This window comes from Myzus persicae, unplaced genomic scaffold (genome assembly GCF_001856785.1).
Source record: "Myzus persicae strain clone G006 unplaced genomic scaffold, MPER_G0061.0, whole genome shotgun sequence".
Lineage (NCBI taxonomy): Eukaryota > Metazoa > Arthropoda > Insecta > Hemiptera > Aphididae > Myzus > Myzus persicae.
Window position 1 is genome coordinate 108,912 of NW_019103144.1, and position 20,276 is coordinate 129,187.

The 20,276-nt window shown below is 29.2% G+C and overlaps 1 protein-coding gene across 1 annotated transcript; it reads left to right on the forward strand.

Annotated features, from left to right (window-relative positions):
• The first annotated feature begins 9,476 nt into the window (after window positions 1–9,476).
• On the forward strand, window positions 9,477–19,801 carry LOC111033857. The gene is made up of 3 exons (XM_022314794.1): window positions 9,477–9,581; window positions 10,235–10,283; window positions 18,869–19,801. The coding sequence occupies exon 3, from the start codon at window positions 18,869–18,871 to the stop codon at window positions 19,445–19,447; it is 579 nt and encodes a 192-aa protein (XP_022170486.1). The 5' UTR covers window positions 9,477–9,581; window positions 10,235–10,283; the 3' UTR covers window positions 19,448–19,801.
• The last annotated feature ends 475 nt before the right edge of the window (window positions 19,802–20,276 follow it).

A 20,276-nucleotide genomic window follows, 5' to 3' on the forward strand; every position in this document is an offset into this window, starting at 1 on the left:
TGGTATACGGTACAGTATACGAGACGGTGGACTGGTCGGCGGATGGTATGGCCGACGGAATGGCACACGGGATGGTGCACTTGTTGGAGGCCGGGTTGGTGGATGGGACGGAGCACCACGTTCGAGTTACCGCGGTACGCCAGTGAAATTAATATTTTATCGGGAAAAGTTCTGCCAGTGGCGCGACGTACCGGAAGCGGTCGACGACGGTTACTTTACTGAACAGCCTGTTAATCATAATTGTCAGGGCTATATCGACGGCAACAGTGACAGCGCGGGCCGTGGTGAGAGGTCACTCGACCGCGGACGGATGGTTTTGTCAGCGCATCGCCGTAGAGCACCGTCCTCCAGACGACAGCGCCCGCACTTCGTCCACGGTACAGATTGGTTTTGAGTTGATGACCTGGTACTTATAAGTTATACTAAGGACACGTTTACATAACAGTTTAACACTATTTGGGATTTTTTTGATTTTCTACCGATTGAATACTTGTTATCATTATTACTCGTATTATTAATTTTTTGCTATCAGAGCTAAGTATTCTTTTTTTTTCGATACCATATTTAATATTGAAATTTAGTACTTAAACACAGGCTAAAATTATGTAACAGGGTTGGCCAAACTGCAGCGCAAAAAGGCAGTTATTATAGATTCGCGCAGCTCGTCTGTTATCGTAAAGCATGCTCATGACTCGTGCCTCTCCCCCCATAACCTGACTATGGTACCAACCAGCCATGAGTCGAGCTTAAATCATTTTTACCAGTATCGAAAAAATTATTTACATTTAATTTTGTAGTTTTTGTTTAATTGATTTTATTTTGTCGTTTCACATTTCAAATATTTTATCACATTTTATATTTAATCTGTAATCATATATCATTTTATATTTTACGATAGTATAGTTTGGAACCTTTTTTTTTTATTGCTATTGGCTTTTACAAATTGTTCATTTTATTACGCGGCTGACGTGTCCTTTCTCGCTGGCCACCCCTGTTGTATAAGATAATTGTTATAGTTCATTTCCTACTCGTTTTCAAAAAATATCACATATCTGTTTATTTTTATCTGTCTTAATGCAAAAATAATATTTTGGAAGGATTACATATTTTATTATACTTACCTACCTACTGTATTTTATTATACTTATCCGTTTAGATCTGTATACGTTTAAATATTGTTGTATAACATGTTTTAATAAATCATATGAATTATAAATAATTTTATAGTTAACAGCAATATTAAATGATATTTGTATAGTATTGACTAATCATTAATAAATTAACAACATATTATTTTGTTATCTGACTGAACACATCATGCATTTATAATATAAAACGACTGGTAGTGTTTAAATAATATTTTATATATAGATAGTATAATATGATAATAATATTAAATAATATGTTTACTAATTAAATGTTATTAGGTACTTATTAAACATCAAAGAAAATTCTATCCTATATACGAATACTAACATCGTACATTAATTTATTTTATATAACATTTATATTTGTGAAAACTATGAAAACTTTTAATTTGTTTTAATGAAGTTAAGTTAACTATACTGATATAAATGGTATCAATTATTACCAGTTGTAAATTACAGATCTTACATTACAAATAATATTTATTATTATTTTTTGGATTAAGGCCCCTGCAAACTCTATTCATTTTTCATCAAATCGACCTTAGCGACTGACAACAATTTAAGTACTTCTAGTTTTTCGATTTATAAAATGTAAAGATGTTTTGATTGGTCAACAAGTCTACTTTGCATCAGTCGGACCATATTTTTTATATTTTTTATATTTTTGAAGATATTCAATACTACAAATTTATAAATTTATAAAATGTAAAATATTTATTCTCGTCAAGAATTTTTCTAAAATTGAAAAAGTGCTCCGACCGATGCAAAGTGAACTTGTTTACCAACACAAACACCTTAACATTTTTTAAATCAAACCACTAGAGGTTCCTTAAATGTTGTCAGTGCAACGGCTATTTCACGTCCATAAATTGGTTTTGAATATTTTGATCTAGACTTAGAAAGACTTGTGCGTGTGCGTGAGTGCGACCATAAATCAGATAAGAAATAACAATGTATTGTAAATTGATGCGAGTCGCGACTCGCGGGTGATGGTAGGGGAGTATACACACACTAATGATCTTTTACTACACACACAAAGACGATCAGTAATAAATTATAGTTATTCAATGTTATTATAGAGAAATAAACATTATTTCAATTATCTACCTGTTTAAGATGTTGTTTGTTCTATAGTTACATATACGCTTCTCAACAACTGGTTAAAATTACATATTTTTCATATAATAGATGTACATAATGCAATTCTTTAGAGATCTGATAGTTTGTTATAAATTATAAATTATAATATATATATATATTTATATAAATAACTGGTACTTTTCAAAATAAAATATGAATAAATGAACGACATTAATATAAATTAAAATATTTAAGAAGAAGGTATATGTTTAACAGTTTCTATTAAAATTTATTTGAGTAATTAATAAACTTGATTGTTTTTGTCACCAAAAAACTACTCATTTATGTACTTTGTAATACACAAGGATGGAGTAATTAGTTTTAATTTCTTTTTTATTTTGTTCTTTATAATCAATAGGCATTAGTCATAAACGCTCAACATTTCGAGTATAGTTATGTGCCCTGGCCTACAGAGGTATATTTGTGATATACCTTCATATTATGTTAGAATACATTTTCATAGAGAACTGTAAGCCCACTAAGCTGACATAGTCATCCATAAGTATAATAGCATTAGCGTGGAATACATAATAATATTGAACACATCAAATCCTATTTTTTAAGTAATAATTTATGTAAAACCCAGATTATGGTGATAGTTTATTTATGTTTTAATCATTGTTTTTTTATACAATAAAGAAGGCATGATTGTAACGCCTGGTAGTTTTATCATTTAAACAAGTTAGGAGAGCTCACTCTGAGAGCGTGCTAAATCGCCAGTTTCTAAACTTATTATAAAGAACGCAATTTCATATAATTCATTATTATACAATGTGCGTTCACTAACTATCGACAATAAATAAATACCTAAATATCAACAAGTATAACTGTGTACTGGAAACGAAACGAACGGTCAAGATATGGACATACCTAGGACATAAGATGTTCAATACATATTATGTTTAGAAACATAACACGGTGCTGAACTTGTTATTCCCAAGTCGTCACCGCTGCCAAAAAGTTCACTTATTAAATATGTTATTCAATATTATTGAAGTGTGACTTGTGTACATTACATAGTCGAGTATCCAAGTAGACCTGTTTCGCAGTCAACTCTTTAACGTGTTCAGTTTTGGAAAATGTGATCTATGATATTTGAAGGTTCCTAGTTTCAACAAATATTCTTAAAATAAAAGTATCACAAACTGCGTCCTAATAATTGAATTAATTTTTTTTTTTGTGGTTTCCAATCTGATTATTAATATCATAACTACATTTTTATTTTTTATTTGAATACTTAGTAAAAAAAAAAAAAAAACATTGCCTTATACTTAAAAGTTAATATTTAAATAAATATTTCATGCAAACATTTTAAATATTAAATCTTGTACAGTTCTTTTGTGGTTTGTATCTTTAATTAAAACTTTTCGGACTCTTCAGATATTCGAACCGATAAGTAATTCTAGTATGATATTAATATATTATTCTTACACCTCTCTGTCAGTAATTATTTTATATATTACAATTGACTGTTACTTTTAATATTATAAGCTATATGTAAAGATATGATTTACATATTGATAATATGTAAAGCATTATTATATTATGTACTACGAAATTCTTTTTTCACGCCCTATTTTTTGTTTATTTTGTGTTTTATTCACAGAATATTATTATCAATGATAATCAAAACTACATATTGTTTTTATTTATTTTTGAGATGTTTAAAGATTTTCCAAAGCAGCGTGTTTTATGTAATTATTAAGTATACTATAAAATATAATATATTAATGCATAAATTATTTAAAACTCTCTTCCCAACCGTCATTCGTCTCGACTCAAACGTATTTTATATCTATATAATAATGACAATTATTTTCTGACCACTTCTGAACCCTCACCTTGGAAGAGGTGTCGGCGATGTGTAGCGAATTGGCGATATGTGGCAAATTGGCTATGTGCATCATTATATTACGTAACCGTGGCCGGTTACAAGATATTCCTTCGCGTTATGCAGAAGGCACTTGACAGGTGGGCAAAGCTGCACATCGATTACAGTCAATATAGTAGTAACCCCATATTAGGTCACGCGAAACCTGTGCTCCATCGTAGCTCAGCGCCGTTGCACGGACAAAGTGCAGCTTCTATCGTTTGTCGTCGTCACCATCTTCAGGCTTCATTCAAAATATTCGCAACCGACCATGCCAACAAATGTGCAAATTAGATTATACATAATATTTTCGTTGTTATTTTTGTTACCAACTAGTATGCACTACGCATATACGAAATTTGATTTGGCAAATTTTATTCATACATATTATATGTATTGTAAAATGATTTATTTCGTATGAAATTAAAAATTCATCATTATTATTAGGTACTTTGAAGTTCAAGCAACGGCTAGGTGCCACTTTTTGGAATATTGCAAAGAAAGAAATTCCCCCCGGTGGCCACTTATAAATATACCACTAAATAGAATTTTAGTTATCGCTTATCTGTATATTATTTTACATAAACAATATGATTTACCTACAGCCATCACCTTATGGCTTATACCGTGTACTGCATGGATGAACAATTTAATACAATTTCTTAATTCGGTTCGTAGTTACTTTAACTATTTTTTTTTTTTAAAAACCTTAAAAATTAAATAATAGGCATTTATGTCTTTATTTTTGAATTTTTTTATATTGCGTGTCGACATGTTTGTGGTCACAATCATGGTGAAGCTGCTATTATTCATTCTTATCGTATTCGATCACAAAAAAAAAAATATCCGATGACATCCTGTGCATTCCTTTATTTTATAGGTAATATTAAAATCCATAGCTGATAGACGTGGCTAGCCTATTCTACATACGATAAGTAACTATTCAATATTGTAATATTATATATATAAATATGCACACAGCTACGAAAAGAAAAAAATATACATTATGTATAGATTACTACGTTTGATAGAGAACTATGCAACTACCACGGTATCGATAATCGGTTATGCTGTTATTTAAAAGTCATAAATATTAAAATGTATAATTAATAATATCCTATACAAATTAAAATACGAGACAGTCAGCAGGTAACGGAACTCGAAAATATGACAACAATATAAATGTCTGCAACAATATAATACACATATTATTATCAACACAATAAATTATCTTACCCTCATGTCTTTCCAAAACGACCGAGACAATAACATCGGGGTCGTGCCCTTTGTGACACTCACATTGAAGTCACATCTATATGCCGTTAAACTCTATACGTCTGTTATATAAGTATAGTATAATAAGTAATAACATTGTCATTTTGTATCTACATATTGTATTATTCGTTTAAAAAATTTAAGTCATCGTTTAAATTTCGTTTATTATTATGCACATATTTGTTGTTATTTTTAGGCATTACATTATGTAGCGGTATAATATACATAAAATATAATATTCCAATATATGGTATGAATTTATGAATACGATTATCGATAGGTAAATTATCATTGTACTTGCAGTATAAATTAATTATGTATCGCACAATTGTCCGTTCGAACTAGCGTGTGTGTATACCTATTATAATAAACGATTTCAATTAAGATGTCAGAGCACTGTCTGTTTTCTCCCTCTGGTACACGCTCAACATAGACAAAACGCATTTCAACAGAATCATTTTTATTATGTTTTGAAATAATCATAGAGTGAAATCACCTATTGGCTATTATACAATCGCTAAGGAATAATATTTTTAAGTTAATGACATATCGATTTGTCTCAATGTTGCCTCAAAACAATTTAAACACCATTACATTTTCAATTTTGTTTTTTAACTTGTAAGTCGAATAATATGTGAAATATTAATATAATATAAAACCGATATGTCACACCCTCAAAAATATTATTATCTACAATGTTTTTAATAGGGGATTTTACAGTAAGGTTACTAAAAAATCATAAAATTACAATTTTAGGTGAAAGCTTTTTATCTATGTTGCCAATTTGTCTGAGTGAGATAATAAATATTGCTCTGACGGAGCAGTCATTTTTTCATTACTAATTTTCATCATCATTTTTATTAGTTTTCATATTACTGCTATAGAAATAATATTTGTAAATCAATTTTGAAATTACTGCTATAGCAGTACTGTCCGTCAATGTGTTAATAATAAAATTGCCATCTCCTCGAGACGCGGCCGTTACAATAGATCGGTCTATACATTAGATATTCAAAAATCACCCGGCGGCGACCGGACTGGTGACCTCGGGGTCGTTTTTATTATCATTTACTATTATTATTATTATTCACCGTCATTCAATATGCAACTGAATTATGTAAATACTTATGGTATACAGACTTCAGATGAGACGTAGGTAACAGCAGTAAACAATATAATATATTATGTGTGTGTGTGTGTGTGTGTGTGTGTGTGTGTGTGTGTGTGTGCCCCTGTCAAATCCCACACCAGATTGTGGACAATCGCTTGCCGCTGTCGTGGTGACGTACGTATACAAATTTATTTTAATGCTCGCCGCGTGTATGTTAGATGATAACACGTGACCGAATATAAATGAGAATATCTTTGAAAACACGAGAAACTACTCTCACGAGGCCTGCTCCGTTCTATATCCCAATCTACCGCCGTCGTATAATTTATGTATAATAAATAATAATACCTACTACCTAGTTAATAATGTACATATACCCGTGAAAGTATTTCGGCGGATAGTGATGAGAAACTCGTTTGAAAAAAAATGGTAGGTAAGTAAATGTATGTATAATAGTGGCAGGTGCATACGTCCCACGACGAGAAGATCAAAACGAAAAATAAAATGATTTTTTTGGTGTTATACCTTTATCCATAGCAGGTTAGGTTATCACAAAATAACTTTTATTTTTACCAGGGAATTATTCGGAAAATAATCACGTTTAGGTACACATTTTTTCCGGACACCAAAAATTAATACAATGAGTTTTATTAAAATACCAAGTTTTGGTACACACATTTAAGTACCTAGGTACTTACACATTTTTTTTACCAGGTAAATATTCTGCATTTTATATCCTATTAGTCTTGCCCAGGAGACAAAAAGGTATTCTTTTAAAAACAAGTAGGTAGGTAATATATTAATAACATTCTTACCTACATAAAATCTCTTTAAGCGCTGCAACACGATTGCGCAATTTTTCCTTTTTTGACCCGGCTAATTACACCACAATTGCGCCCGATCCCTTTTTATCTATTAAAATCACAACACCATTGCGCACCAAATGGTATGTGTTTATACTATATACCATATACTATATACTATATACTATATATAATAATTTATATACAACATAAAATAATGTATACATACACTTTATTTTCATGTACATGCACTTGAACCATATAACTAGTTATTAGGTCTATGACTTAAACGTATTACCTATTAATAATATAATATCAACAAACAAATAATATTGAGTATATTGACTTGAATATAATTTATAATACTATATATTTTCATTTTGAAAAAGTGCATTTTGTGAATTTAAAGTTTGAGTACATGTAATATGTATATGCAAGTTATAGAAAGTATGTATTGTATGTATACATTATTTTATGTTGTATATAAATTATTATTTACAGTATATATACTTATCATTTAGTGCGCAATGGTGTTGTGATTTTAACAGGTAAAAAGGGATCGGGGCGCAATCGTGTTGCAAATTTTTTGCGCAATCGTGGTGTAATTAGTCGGGTCAAAAAAGGAAAATTTGCGCAATCGTGTTGTAGCCCTCTTTAAGTACTTATACAATAGGCACATGTACCATTTGTATTTTAAAGGAATGTTTAAGCAAATCACAGGTATAAAAAAGTATACATTTATTCATCAAATACATGATATGTTTGAGCATAAACTAATATCGTGACAAGTTTGAGGTCTTAAAAATACTAATACTATCGACAGATTTCATGAAATAAAGTAGATGACCTTTGTGAAAAAATCATTTTTAATTCTATAATCATAGCTTTTGCTTTGACCAAAGACTTTGGAACCTTGTGGTATATTATTTTCCTTGCTTCACACATACTCAAAATTAATACTCGTAAGAATGATTAAGATAACGAGATTACCCGATTGATTACGATTACAGAGTTCTTGTCTTATGAGTTTATTTAGTTTCGCATATAAATCTATAGTTGCTTTAGTAAAATAATACCTGCAAACAAAACTTTTTGTTTTTGTAACGACTTCTTATTGAAAAGTTGTATGATTGCGCTCTCAATAAATTCAAATTTCAAATTTTAAGTTTTTAGATAATTCCACTGTTATCTAAAAGTAATTACAACGAAAAATTATACTTTCGTCATTAATTAGTCTAAATTTAATTAAACTTAAAATTATCAATAAATTATTTCTCACTTATTATCACTATACTCGATTTGTAAAAAACTTCAGTCATATTCACATTTATTATTTGTTGTTAGGTACTGTTAAGTTTGGAAAATAAAATCAAACTGAGTTAATAAAGAAATAAAACTTAAATTTCAAAACTGTTTTGTGCAGATATGTATTATACCTAATTAAAAAGAATAGAACATTTTAGAGATCGTCTATTAAAGCTCGATTTTCAAAATTATAATTATATAAGCTAAAATATGCATTTGAATAATACAAAATATTTTTTATATTTCAAACGTATTTTCTTAGCCTGTTAAAAGTAAAATAAAAATTCAGTCTCTGGTTAGAAATGCAAAATGTTGTCATCTTTCTGATAAAAAAAAATGATCAATACTAACGTATTTTTGCTATTCAAAATATTTCGCTATATTCTTAGTGGTTTTAAGTATTATGGTGATAACGAATAACTGATAATATTATTATCAAACATTGACAAGAAATTATTTGATACTACCCCGGTGCAGGTCGGAACCCGTCTTTGTCGTATACACTCTACACCGAGATAAGGTCTCGAAGGCTGTTATCTGAGTTACGAAGATCGATTTTCCGCATATCCACCTCACCCCGCTGAAAGAGAATTTGTACATTATAATATATATAGAGGGCGTTCTTCCAGGATCTCGCGCACAGCTTTCGCGCCGGATCAGCTGTGGTCGGTTGGTCGCGGACATTCACGTCCCATCGACGACATTCACTTGGGTTAGCGACTCGCACATGCAACTGAACGCTGACCACAACAGTATCATATCCACGGTTCGTCGTCAGCTTCCTATTTATTATATCATAATATAATATAACATTCAGAGACTCGCCGACACCGTGCTTGCGGGTCAACACACCACCATCTCTCGAACTTCCATCATCATCATCATCATCATCATCATCATCACTCATCATCACTATTCATAATCATCAGGTGTGTAAGATATTTTGTGTACAAAAACTTTTGTTTTAGCTTATATTTATTTAAAAATTTTGATTTCTTAGATTGTTCCAACCAAGCTCATATTATAAAAATATATGTGCAGGTATTTTTGCCGTTGCTTTGCTCCTTCTTTAATAAGTCGATTTAAATGAAAAATTGCTAACATTTCTTAATATTATAATTATTTTTGAAGACGATATTGTCAGCTTTTTATTAAAATCTGTTACAGTGACAATTTTGGTCTAGGGTTGCAATCTATCATTTGATATTTGACATAAGATATTATAACTTTTTAAATCAAGATATTTTTATGATATGTATTAACTCAACCAAGTTTATGATTTGTAGACATTTTAGAAATACTGATTAAATATTAAAATTAAATTAAAAAGTTAATTTTGACCTGTTACGTGGGGCCGTTGATAAATTTGATGAGCTAGTCAACTAAAATACTTTGAAATGAGTAGTTTGGTAGTATCATATTAGTAACTCAACAAGATGATGCTGCCACTCCAATCGTCAAAACTTTAAAGTATCGAAAATAGTAATTAAAAGTATTTGGTTGTAGAGTTATTTTAAATACGATGATTTTTTTATGTTTTTGGAATAATTGAAAAATAAAGTCTTATCAATGTCTGTTACAGTTTATAAACAACTGTCAAATCAAATACGAGAAACAAATCAAGCATACTCGTAAGTATATTATTGCTATTTTTATTATTAAGATTATGTAAGCTCCATATTCATATATATTATTAAGTATATGACAGGAACAGGAGGGGGGTGATACTTATGGTCCGAGCTCTAGACCTGTATAGGTGCAAAATTTAAAAATGAACATTTCATGTTAGAAAATATGTCAATAGCCAATTTGTAATTTTGTATGTGTTTTTGTGTAATACTAATGTAATTTAGGTTCATCAAAACCACCGGTTTTTGTAAATAATTTTTTATTACGTCCTAATATTTTTGTATAATACTAACAATACAATCGCTCATCTTTGTACAGTGCACATTATTGTACCTACTGCACATTTTTACTGTTTAGAAATAATTCGATTTTAGAATTACTTTTCCATACGATAATATTTTATTTTTATATTTTTTTAAAATATGTGATGCAGACATGTGGTTAAAACCCACAGTCTAAACGTAATCCTGTCATGTACTTACTACTTTATACGAATAAATACCTATATACAATTAACATATGTATAATACGTTATACGTATGCAAAGAATACATTGAAATTAAACCAAAGATAACGTCGACGTACCAATAAGCATATATAACGAATATCAATTCCGTTTTAATTTACTACTTCAAAATTATTCAAATTATAAATATTTACTGTATACCAACTGCACGTGCCACGTTTACAGGGTAATACGCAATACGCAATATAGTAAGTTGATCAGTATCTATTTATTAAAACTAACACAGCCAATGGGACCCAGACTCGCATGTTTACGAGTTACAGGTACCCATGTAATTGCATTTATTGTTTATTTGTATATACTTAAAGGTATGTGTATTATTTGGACAATAATAAATGATGTGATTAATGATTGAATCATGAACGATCAATCATAATGTGACAAAAAAATCTATTTTTTTTTATAGTTTGTAAAAAATGTTTATCTTTGAAATTTTTATATATTTTATAATTGATTCAGTTGTCCGGTTGTACACTTTGACCTAACTAAATTTAAAAGGTGTACTGATTATAACCTTTTATAGCACTGTCAAGAAGATGCCACATCCTCATGTGTTTTCTCTGTCTTACAAATGTACAAGATAGAAAAAACCTTTAATGGGTAGAATGACTCAGTCTGTAGTCCTAGTCGAGGCACCAAAAGTGTACACAATATAGAAAATAATGTCTTCTGTGTCGTAGAGTTTTCATTTGTTTGGTATAATGAATGAGAAAAAGGGAATTATATTTTTTTAAATCTGATATTTTTACGTTTTCCAAGATTTAAATAACTTTTGATACATTGGGTTTTTTTAAAATAAAAACTCTACGACACAGTTGAAATTCTCCTATATTCATGGTGAAAATGTATTTTCATACTTATTACTATAACACTCTCAGAAACTCCCCTTTCGAAAAAGTTGTTGGTATGTTTTACATTTGTAATACGGAGACACACATGCGGGTTTGGAGTCCTCTTAAAATATACTATATTTTGTCGTATTTATTTTGAAATATAAATCATTTGCTTAGAAACTTTGAATTCGAGTTTATACACAAATAATTATCTATTCAGTCATAAACATAAAATAGTTAGGTATCCGTTTTTTTTCCCCACCCACTGGCCACCCGCATACTAGGTTTTATCTACCTCATGGCCTTAAGTTTTAAGAAGTACCAAGTACATATTATAGCTGATATGAGCAATTTAACTTTTAAATAAATATCAACATAAATTAACTCTTCATAAATTATTTTCTTCTAATGCACGTATAAAAATTTGAAAAGCACATAATTTCATACTGGGTTCATAAATAAAAAAAAAATATTAACAGTTTCCATGAGATTGTGATTTTGGGATCAAACTATAATACATAAAACCTAATAATTTGTCCAAAATCGTATTAAAAAAATATTAAACAAAAAAAATTATTTAACTGTAAAATATTCTGTTATTCTGTAATTCGAATATATTATATTATACCAACTAGGCGCACTGATAAAAATGTAAACATCAATATAATTGTATAACTGCATAGTAATCGAGCTAGATGATTCTGAATTAATTTATTATACTTTCTCTCTCGCGTCGTTTTAAATTTATCGTATAGTTATGTAAATGATTAGATTAGGTATACATAATAAATATATCAGATATAATATGATGCCTAGTGAATATTTAATTAAATGTTTTTTTATTCGTATCCCAAATACCATCTTGATTTTGGAATTCCGTCAAACTTCTCACATTCTAACCTCGAAGACGAGTTTTGTGTTAGTTATTTTTTCCACGCGCTTTATAGGTATATAAAATACTTTTTACGTCATTGAATTTAGAAAAAACTTCGTCAATTGACATGATGGGATAGTTAAATTATTCGAAAAATTGTTTGATCTCGTTAACAAAAAACACGGTCTCCTCTGCGAAAAAGCGAAACTGTTTGCCGACAAAATCAAATTGAATTTCTTATAAAAAAAAGTTTATAACACAACTAGTCTCATCGAACGTGTCGAGTGAAAAATAAAGTTTACATTTTATACTTTTATAAAAGTTCCACTAGTCCCCCGCTCTTCGGAAGTCAAACAGTAATAATAATTCGTTGAAACACAACATGTAGTTGGTGCTAACAAAACGTCATGAATAAACCATTTTTAAATACGAATAATAATAAGTTTGTATATTATTGAATTAGTTGTAAGGATAAAATATATTAAAATATATTAATTTTGGGATAGTGTTCAGGGAAAATGGTCGATTTTAAAAATAACAATGGACCTAAATATTATTATAAAACGGTATATGTATGTTATGGTACATGTGCTATTTCCGCCAACATTTAAAATTACCGTTTTTCAATAGCCCGTTTATTCTATCGATTTTTAAAAAAGAAAGAAAGTTTTCAGGAAGTTTTGTATTTTTATATTATTTAAATGTGTAATAAATAATCAGCATTATTGCTTATGTATGTTTTACGCTATATTTCAAAAAAAGAAAAATTGTGAGGTATATTTAAATTCATAAAGTTGTGACTTAAAATAATTGTTCATGGTTTTATCATTATAAGACAATGTTTAATATTAAACATTATTAAAATAACTAATAGCTAAATCGGAAAGACTATACTTAGTCTGTAAGTTCATATAAGTAATACACAATATTTGTTTTGTTTATTTTAAATGGTAAAAATTTAAAAAAAAAAATAATAAGTAGGTGATAGGTACGTCATATCAATAACTTCAAAATGCATAATACATAGTATTTTGTTTATTTATTACAAGTCTTAGTAAATTGTAATAAAATGGATTTGTTTTTTGGAGTGTTCAGAATATATTAGGTAACATTATTTATTTAGATGTATTTGTCGGTCCGGACATTTTCAATTTTTTTTTTTTTCATATACTGCTTATGGTTTTATGTGGTTTATAAAATTTTTAATTTAAGTTCAAATGACTCAATTATATTAACACCGCTTTGATATAAACTTTCCGTCATGCATTCCCATATAATTGGTCGAAAATTTGAATTTTCACGTATAATGGAAATTATTTTAAGTGCTTTATAAATAATTGGCGTATATTGTGAATATACATTAACATCATACTTTCTGGAATATTCGAAATTAAATAATATTTCAAAACAATCGCATACAACTTCTGGATTTAAATACATCAATTCAAATGAGACTGCTTTAACAAATTATTTTGTTTGTATGCTACAATTAAACCAAATTCTTGAATTTGTTCATACCGTGACTGAATTAAACTAATTCTACAGACTTCCATGTAGTACAAATTAGTCTACACTAATTGAACAGCGCCATGAATAGCTATATCAAATACATTCGTTACACTTTTGAGATTTAATATTCAATTATGTTCATCATAATTAATTAATTATTCATATGTTTTTTCATTGAGTAACTAACAAAGTACTAATGGAATGTAGAGATTATTTATTAAATTCATGTAAGGTAAAGAATTGTAAAAAGTAAAATGTAGACATCAGCCCCAATACGTCACTTCAACATAATAGGTACATGTTTCATGCATGCCGTAAGTTGAATGACGAAGTATTAATATTATTATGGAATGCCTACTGGAACTATTATTTTATTTTAACGTTTCAAAATGAGATCAATAACAACAATATTTTGTGAACAATAAGATTTTATGGCATACAAAATGTTCTTGTCTATATTATTGTACCGTAGTTTCAATTGTATGTGTTTATTTATGATTAAGCATAGTTAAATTCAGTATTTAACACTGAACTATACTCAGTTCAGTTATATTTAAGTTACGTTTATATGTATGTAATAAAGGGGGGTAAATAGGAATTGCGCTATAATGAACCTTTTTTCAAAAAGACGGCAATGGGTAAATATGATAATATCGGGGCACTAAAATTGTACATTTATGACAGGTAAACCTAGCGATTGGACCACTATTTTAAACGATTTTTCATTATTGAATCCGATGTCAGAATTAGATATTTTTTAGGGTGTCGTACCCAAAGGGTAAAACGGGGCCCTATTACTAAGACTTCGCTGTCCATCCGTCTTTCACCAAGCTGTATCTCATGAACCGTGATACTTAGACGGTTCAAATTTCTACAGATGACGTATTTCTATTGCCACTACAACAACAAATACTAATAATAAAATAAAATAAATATGTAAGGTTTTAATCTAACCTCCCCTACAATAGATATGATTTTGTTGCCGTTCTTATCAGTGGCGGCTCGTGAGGTTTACCTTAAGTGGTGCATAAGAAATATATAAAATACCTATGTAAGATGGTAAAAATATTGATTTTCTAAACATCGTAAATTCGTAACAATATGTCAATTTTTAATCTGTTTTTATATTATATTGATGGTATTTTAGTAGTTAATAGTTGACCTTGAGAGCACACTGGCACAATTAAGAGATAATGATAATCCGATAATGTATAGTGTTATCGTTTCGACGATCGACTCGACATGACATCGTTATTTGATAGGTTTGGTGCACTCACAGATATATACTATTTACCAGATACCCGACTCCATATACCACTGCGTATTGGTGTTTGAAGCCAAATAGGTTGGGCAATGTTTACAATCTGTTATCAATATAATTATTATGATAACATAATAATATTATTATTATAAAAAATGTACCTACTACCAAACACCAATGAATACTTTAAACTATTTGCTCCTACGAGTACTAGTAAGTAGTAGTACTACCATGTGATTTAATAATATAAATTTTAAATTATTATAAATTATAATTTTGCCTGTTATCACTAACATTGATAACATCGGCTTGTAAACAATGCCCAATCTGTATTATGACTGTATAATAATGTTGGCTTCAAGTATGGGAACCGAGTCGGGCATCTAGTAATTAGTAGGGTGGGAGCACTGTACACATTAAAGTATGTGCTCCGAACTACCATATATTACTAACCGACGCGTCGAGATATGTACCTAATATTTACACGGTCTCCAGGAGCACAAACAATTTGTGCTCCGCAAATTATTTAATCTATAAAGACACACTTCTCAAAATTAAAAACCGAAAAAACTTTTTTTTTTACAGATCATGTGCATAATAATCAATTATATATTACCATAGGAATCTAATTATTTTTTATATATTTTTTATTTTTTTGGGTGTTTCTTGTGTTCCTGTGCACCATACCACGAGAGCCGCCACTGGTTCTTATAGATAATGGTACGGAACCCTTCGTGCGCGAGTCCGACTTGCGCTCGGCCGGTTTTTTATAAATACCCTAAAGAACATTAGGAAAAAAAACAACGAAAACACCACAATATAATATGATAATTGATAGCCCTCGTGATATATAGTGACTTTACAATTTAACAAACGTAGCTGTAAGATAACAGTATAGTAACAATATAACTGTATACATTGTATACATTGTAATTAACCTTACTATGAATTTAGAATTTATGATTATGATTATCATATTATTATAATATTGAACTCTAGTATTACTTTATATTATTTACCATTATTTATAATCAAAAAACTATAACCTTGGAAGTTCTATATGTTTTTTCTTAATTCAATAAAAAAAAAAAAAAATAATCACAGTTTTTACTTACTTTATATATTATTATACTACATTTTTATAAATTATAATATTGTGACACACAAAATAATATTGCATTGCATATTTCATTTTGCACATTATTATATAATCATTAACATAATATAGTTAGGTAAAGAGTCCCAATTATGTTGTTCGTGGTCAAGTCCTAAATATATTTATATATAATATTTTTAGAACTTTTTTTTAACATTTTTAAAAATACCTTTAAAATTACCTTTGTATAATAGGCTATTTTATTAATAATGTAATATAAAGTATCTATATTGGTATAAATATTTATATTGTGTTTATTATTCCATATCAAATGGTGTAATACAACTTAAAGACCGACGATAAAATTAATTTAGTTACCTACCTATTATGAATCCTATTTGTAACCTAACCTAACCTAAAGGATATCGTCCACATAAAGGGGGTTTGTGGAATAGAATAGGATTTAATTACTATTGTAATCTACCTTTATAATTGACAATTGTTGCACTGTAGTGAATATATTATTATCGTCAAATCTTCGATTCTCCGCCATTACAACGCCAAACAATTATAATTAACGTATAACCTTATTAATGATCGTGTTTTCCCGAGATTGGATGTCGTTGAATAATTACAGTTTAAATTACAACTTAAGTCACTATAGATATAATTATTATTAAGCACATTGCAAATTATAGGTAATGGGTGGAATTACTCATTTATTCGTGGTCAGCATTGAAGTTTGTAGGTGTAGGGTCGTAATAACGATGTAAATTGAATAAAACCAGCAAACAATTCATTTATTTTTATTTTTTTAAAAATCTAAACAACTTATTTGTCATAAAACATAAGTTTTTTTTGATGATGTTTTATTTATTAAACGTCAGATGTAAAAAAAACAAATCAAAGCAGAATAAAAATGTAAAATTAAATGTTAATTAGCGGATACTCTCTTATTTTGTAAATAATATTTTTTTTACCATAGTTATTCGATTCGTTTTGTTCATAATATTTATTTGAATACTGACCGAAATATAAGCTTCATTAAAAGTCATAAAAGTAAAAAATAAAAATGCAAGCAGAGATATGTGAAAAATAATGTTATTTCCACAGGATATATTAATTGTATTGTGTGTTTATTATTAACTCGTATATTATGTGTAATATGATATATAATATACAAGTATATAATAATAAAAGTATAAATACAGTGTTTGGAAAAAAATAGTTAGGTTAGGTTAATAATTGAATTATACGAACTTGAACGAATTTGTATGGTTCATTTGATAATGAGAAAGTTAGATTAACTCTTAATCATCATTTTTGACTTTTGGCATTTTGTTGATACCATGATAATGAGGTTAATAATATTAAGATAACCTAATATAACTCGTAATTAATTATACGTCTTTACAGTAAAGAACACAATAATGTTTGAACGATCTTATGAACGCGTTCATTTTTACAACAAACATTACAACATAACTATATTAGTATAGAATACGTAACGAATACCGAAACTTATAACCACATCATTTAGTCATTTAGATAACATTTAAATAAATAAATAAATCAGTGTTCTGAACTTTCTATAAAAAATTGAATTAGTTCACCTTCACATTTTTATTAATGTTCATTGAAAAGGAATAGGTACTAATTTCTAGTAATTTTATTATTTCTAAACTATCATAATAACCAACCAATAGCAATCAATTATATAAAAAGAATAAGATAGAAAAAGGCATTTCAGTTTTTACGATTTTTTCAATTTTCAAAGAAACTTTTCCAATTTTTTTTTCTGTGAAAATTTTATTTAGTATATTACAAACATTTAACAACAAAAGTGAGCCAAATCGGTTAAGCCGTTACCGATTTTATGCAGTTAAAATCAACATCAAATCGGAAATTCATAACAGTCTCTGCAGTACTGTATCAGTATGCAGTGCTAACTAATACTATACTGCACTTCCCGGCGCAGCTAGTATTGATTATAAACTGGCATATGTCTGAGATCATAATGCTTTTCCAGTATTGGATTTTCAGTACTGATCCAGTACTGATGCTGCGGATTTTCATTTTTAAGATATAGACATTAATTTATTATTTTTACATTTTTTTTACTTTCGACAACCCACTATTAATTTTCTAAGATGTATTGTACATTAAAATCTTTCCTTAGACTCAGCTCTATTAACTTCCAATAAACCAGCATAGGGCTGACTTCCTCGATGAAGAAATGAAAAAATATATAATATAGCCCTGTATACGATTTAAATTAAACGCCTAAAATCGATTTTGTGCACCTTTTAACTGAACAGTATAATATTTTGCACAATCATGCGTGGTCGAGGTGGAATACTATTCAAGTTCACATGTTTTTTAATGACCCTCTCCACTTACTTTTAGCCACTTCGATCACTGCAGCGCAAAATCAGCTTTTCTAATATTATATATTTGTCAAATGTACATATTCCATTATGTCTAATAGATGAACGACAGAAGAAATGGCCCGGATGCCCGCAAAGTCTATTCCAGATCGAACTCTGATGATTGTAATGACGTCAACGACACTGTCTACCCTTTCTCGGCCATCCGCCCACTACGAAGAATTGATAGTGACTCCACAGAAAGTGAACTTGAAGATCATTGCTATCATCGTCGGTCTGAAAAAGAACCGCCCTACTGGATTCCGCACCATAAGAATGGTGGCAAGGGTGACAATAGTGAAAACAATTCTGAGAAAAATGGAGACGAATCTCTGAAGAGTAGCGAAAATGGTTATGGAGGGCCAAGCGAAGTCTGCGACTACATCGCAGAATTGGACTTCGATGATGATAGGGCCTGTGTCGATGACAAAAATGATGACAAAACTGACAAGAAAGACGCCGATAAAAAAGTTGAAAATGAAGTTGTTGGTGAGGTTGCGAACGAGGGTAACAACGACGGCGAAGACAACAATGAAGTGCAAAGACACCCTTTCATTCGTTTTTTGGAAAGATCGAACTTTTTCATCAGAAACGTAATAAGCATAACATTTGATTTACCCCCACCAACACCCCGCAATTGAGAGTAATAAAGACGAAAATCTGGCTTTATAATACACACATTTTTTCAGATATGTATGGCATTCACCGTTGCCACCACTACCTTAGCAGTATAAAAACCCCGTAGTATAAAATTAATAATATAATATAAATATTAAGAAAATCGCACGTTTGACCTATGCTTGTATACCGTTTAACACGATAAACACGTTTGTAGTGTACTGTTATTTCCTGCACTTCCTTCCACTTTGCAACATATACACCTAAACTTAATGATCATCTATATATAATGTATGGAACTGAGTTAAATAATACTAAATGCTAAAATAATTTTTAAAAAAATAACTGAAATATTTACTGAAATCAAATTAGTATACGTGTGCTTCATTTATCGGTCTCTTATTTTTCGAAATAATATAGCTCTATATTCTATAATATTATATGTATACTTACAAATCATAGGTTATTAGTATTATTTTAATTAATTAATTACATAATTAAATTATAATTATTATACTCGCCCTATATGGTGTATAATCTGTTTGGAATTCAACCTATTGTGTATTAAAATAAATTATTAAATTTCAATTTCAATTTTGTAATTGACAAAAATCCATAACCCCCCCCCCCCCCCCCCCATAAATTGGGCCTAATGCATATTATTATAATACGTATTTTTAAATTAGCCTTCTAATATCATTAATTTGAAAATCAGTTCAAGCATAAACATAAACAATATACATAAATATGATATAAATATTAAATAGGTAGTTTTGATTCAATCTATAATAATGGTTGGTACCTAAAGTAAAATTTATTGATTAGATTTAAAAAAATAATTTTTAATTTATA

Excerpts from the sequence above, each read along its gene's own strand:
- LOC111033857 (XM_022314794.1), top strand. The coding sequence starts at position 18,869 with ATGAACGACAGAAGAAATGGCCCGGATGCCCGCAAAGTCTATTCCAGA.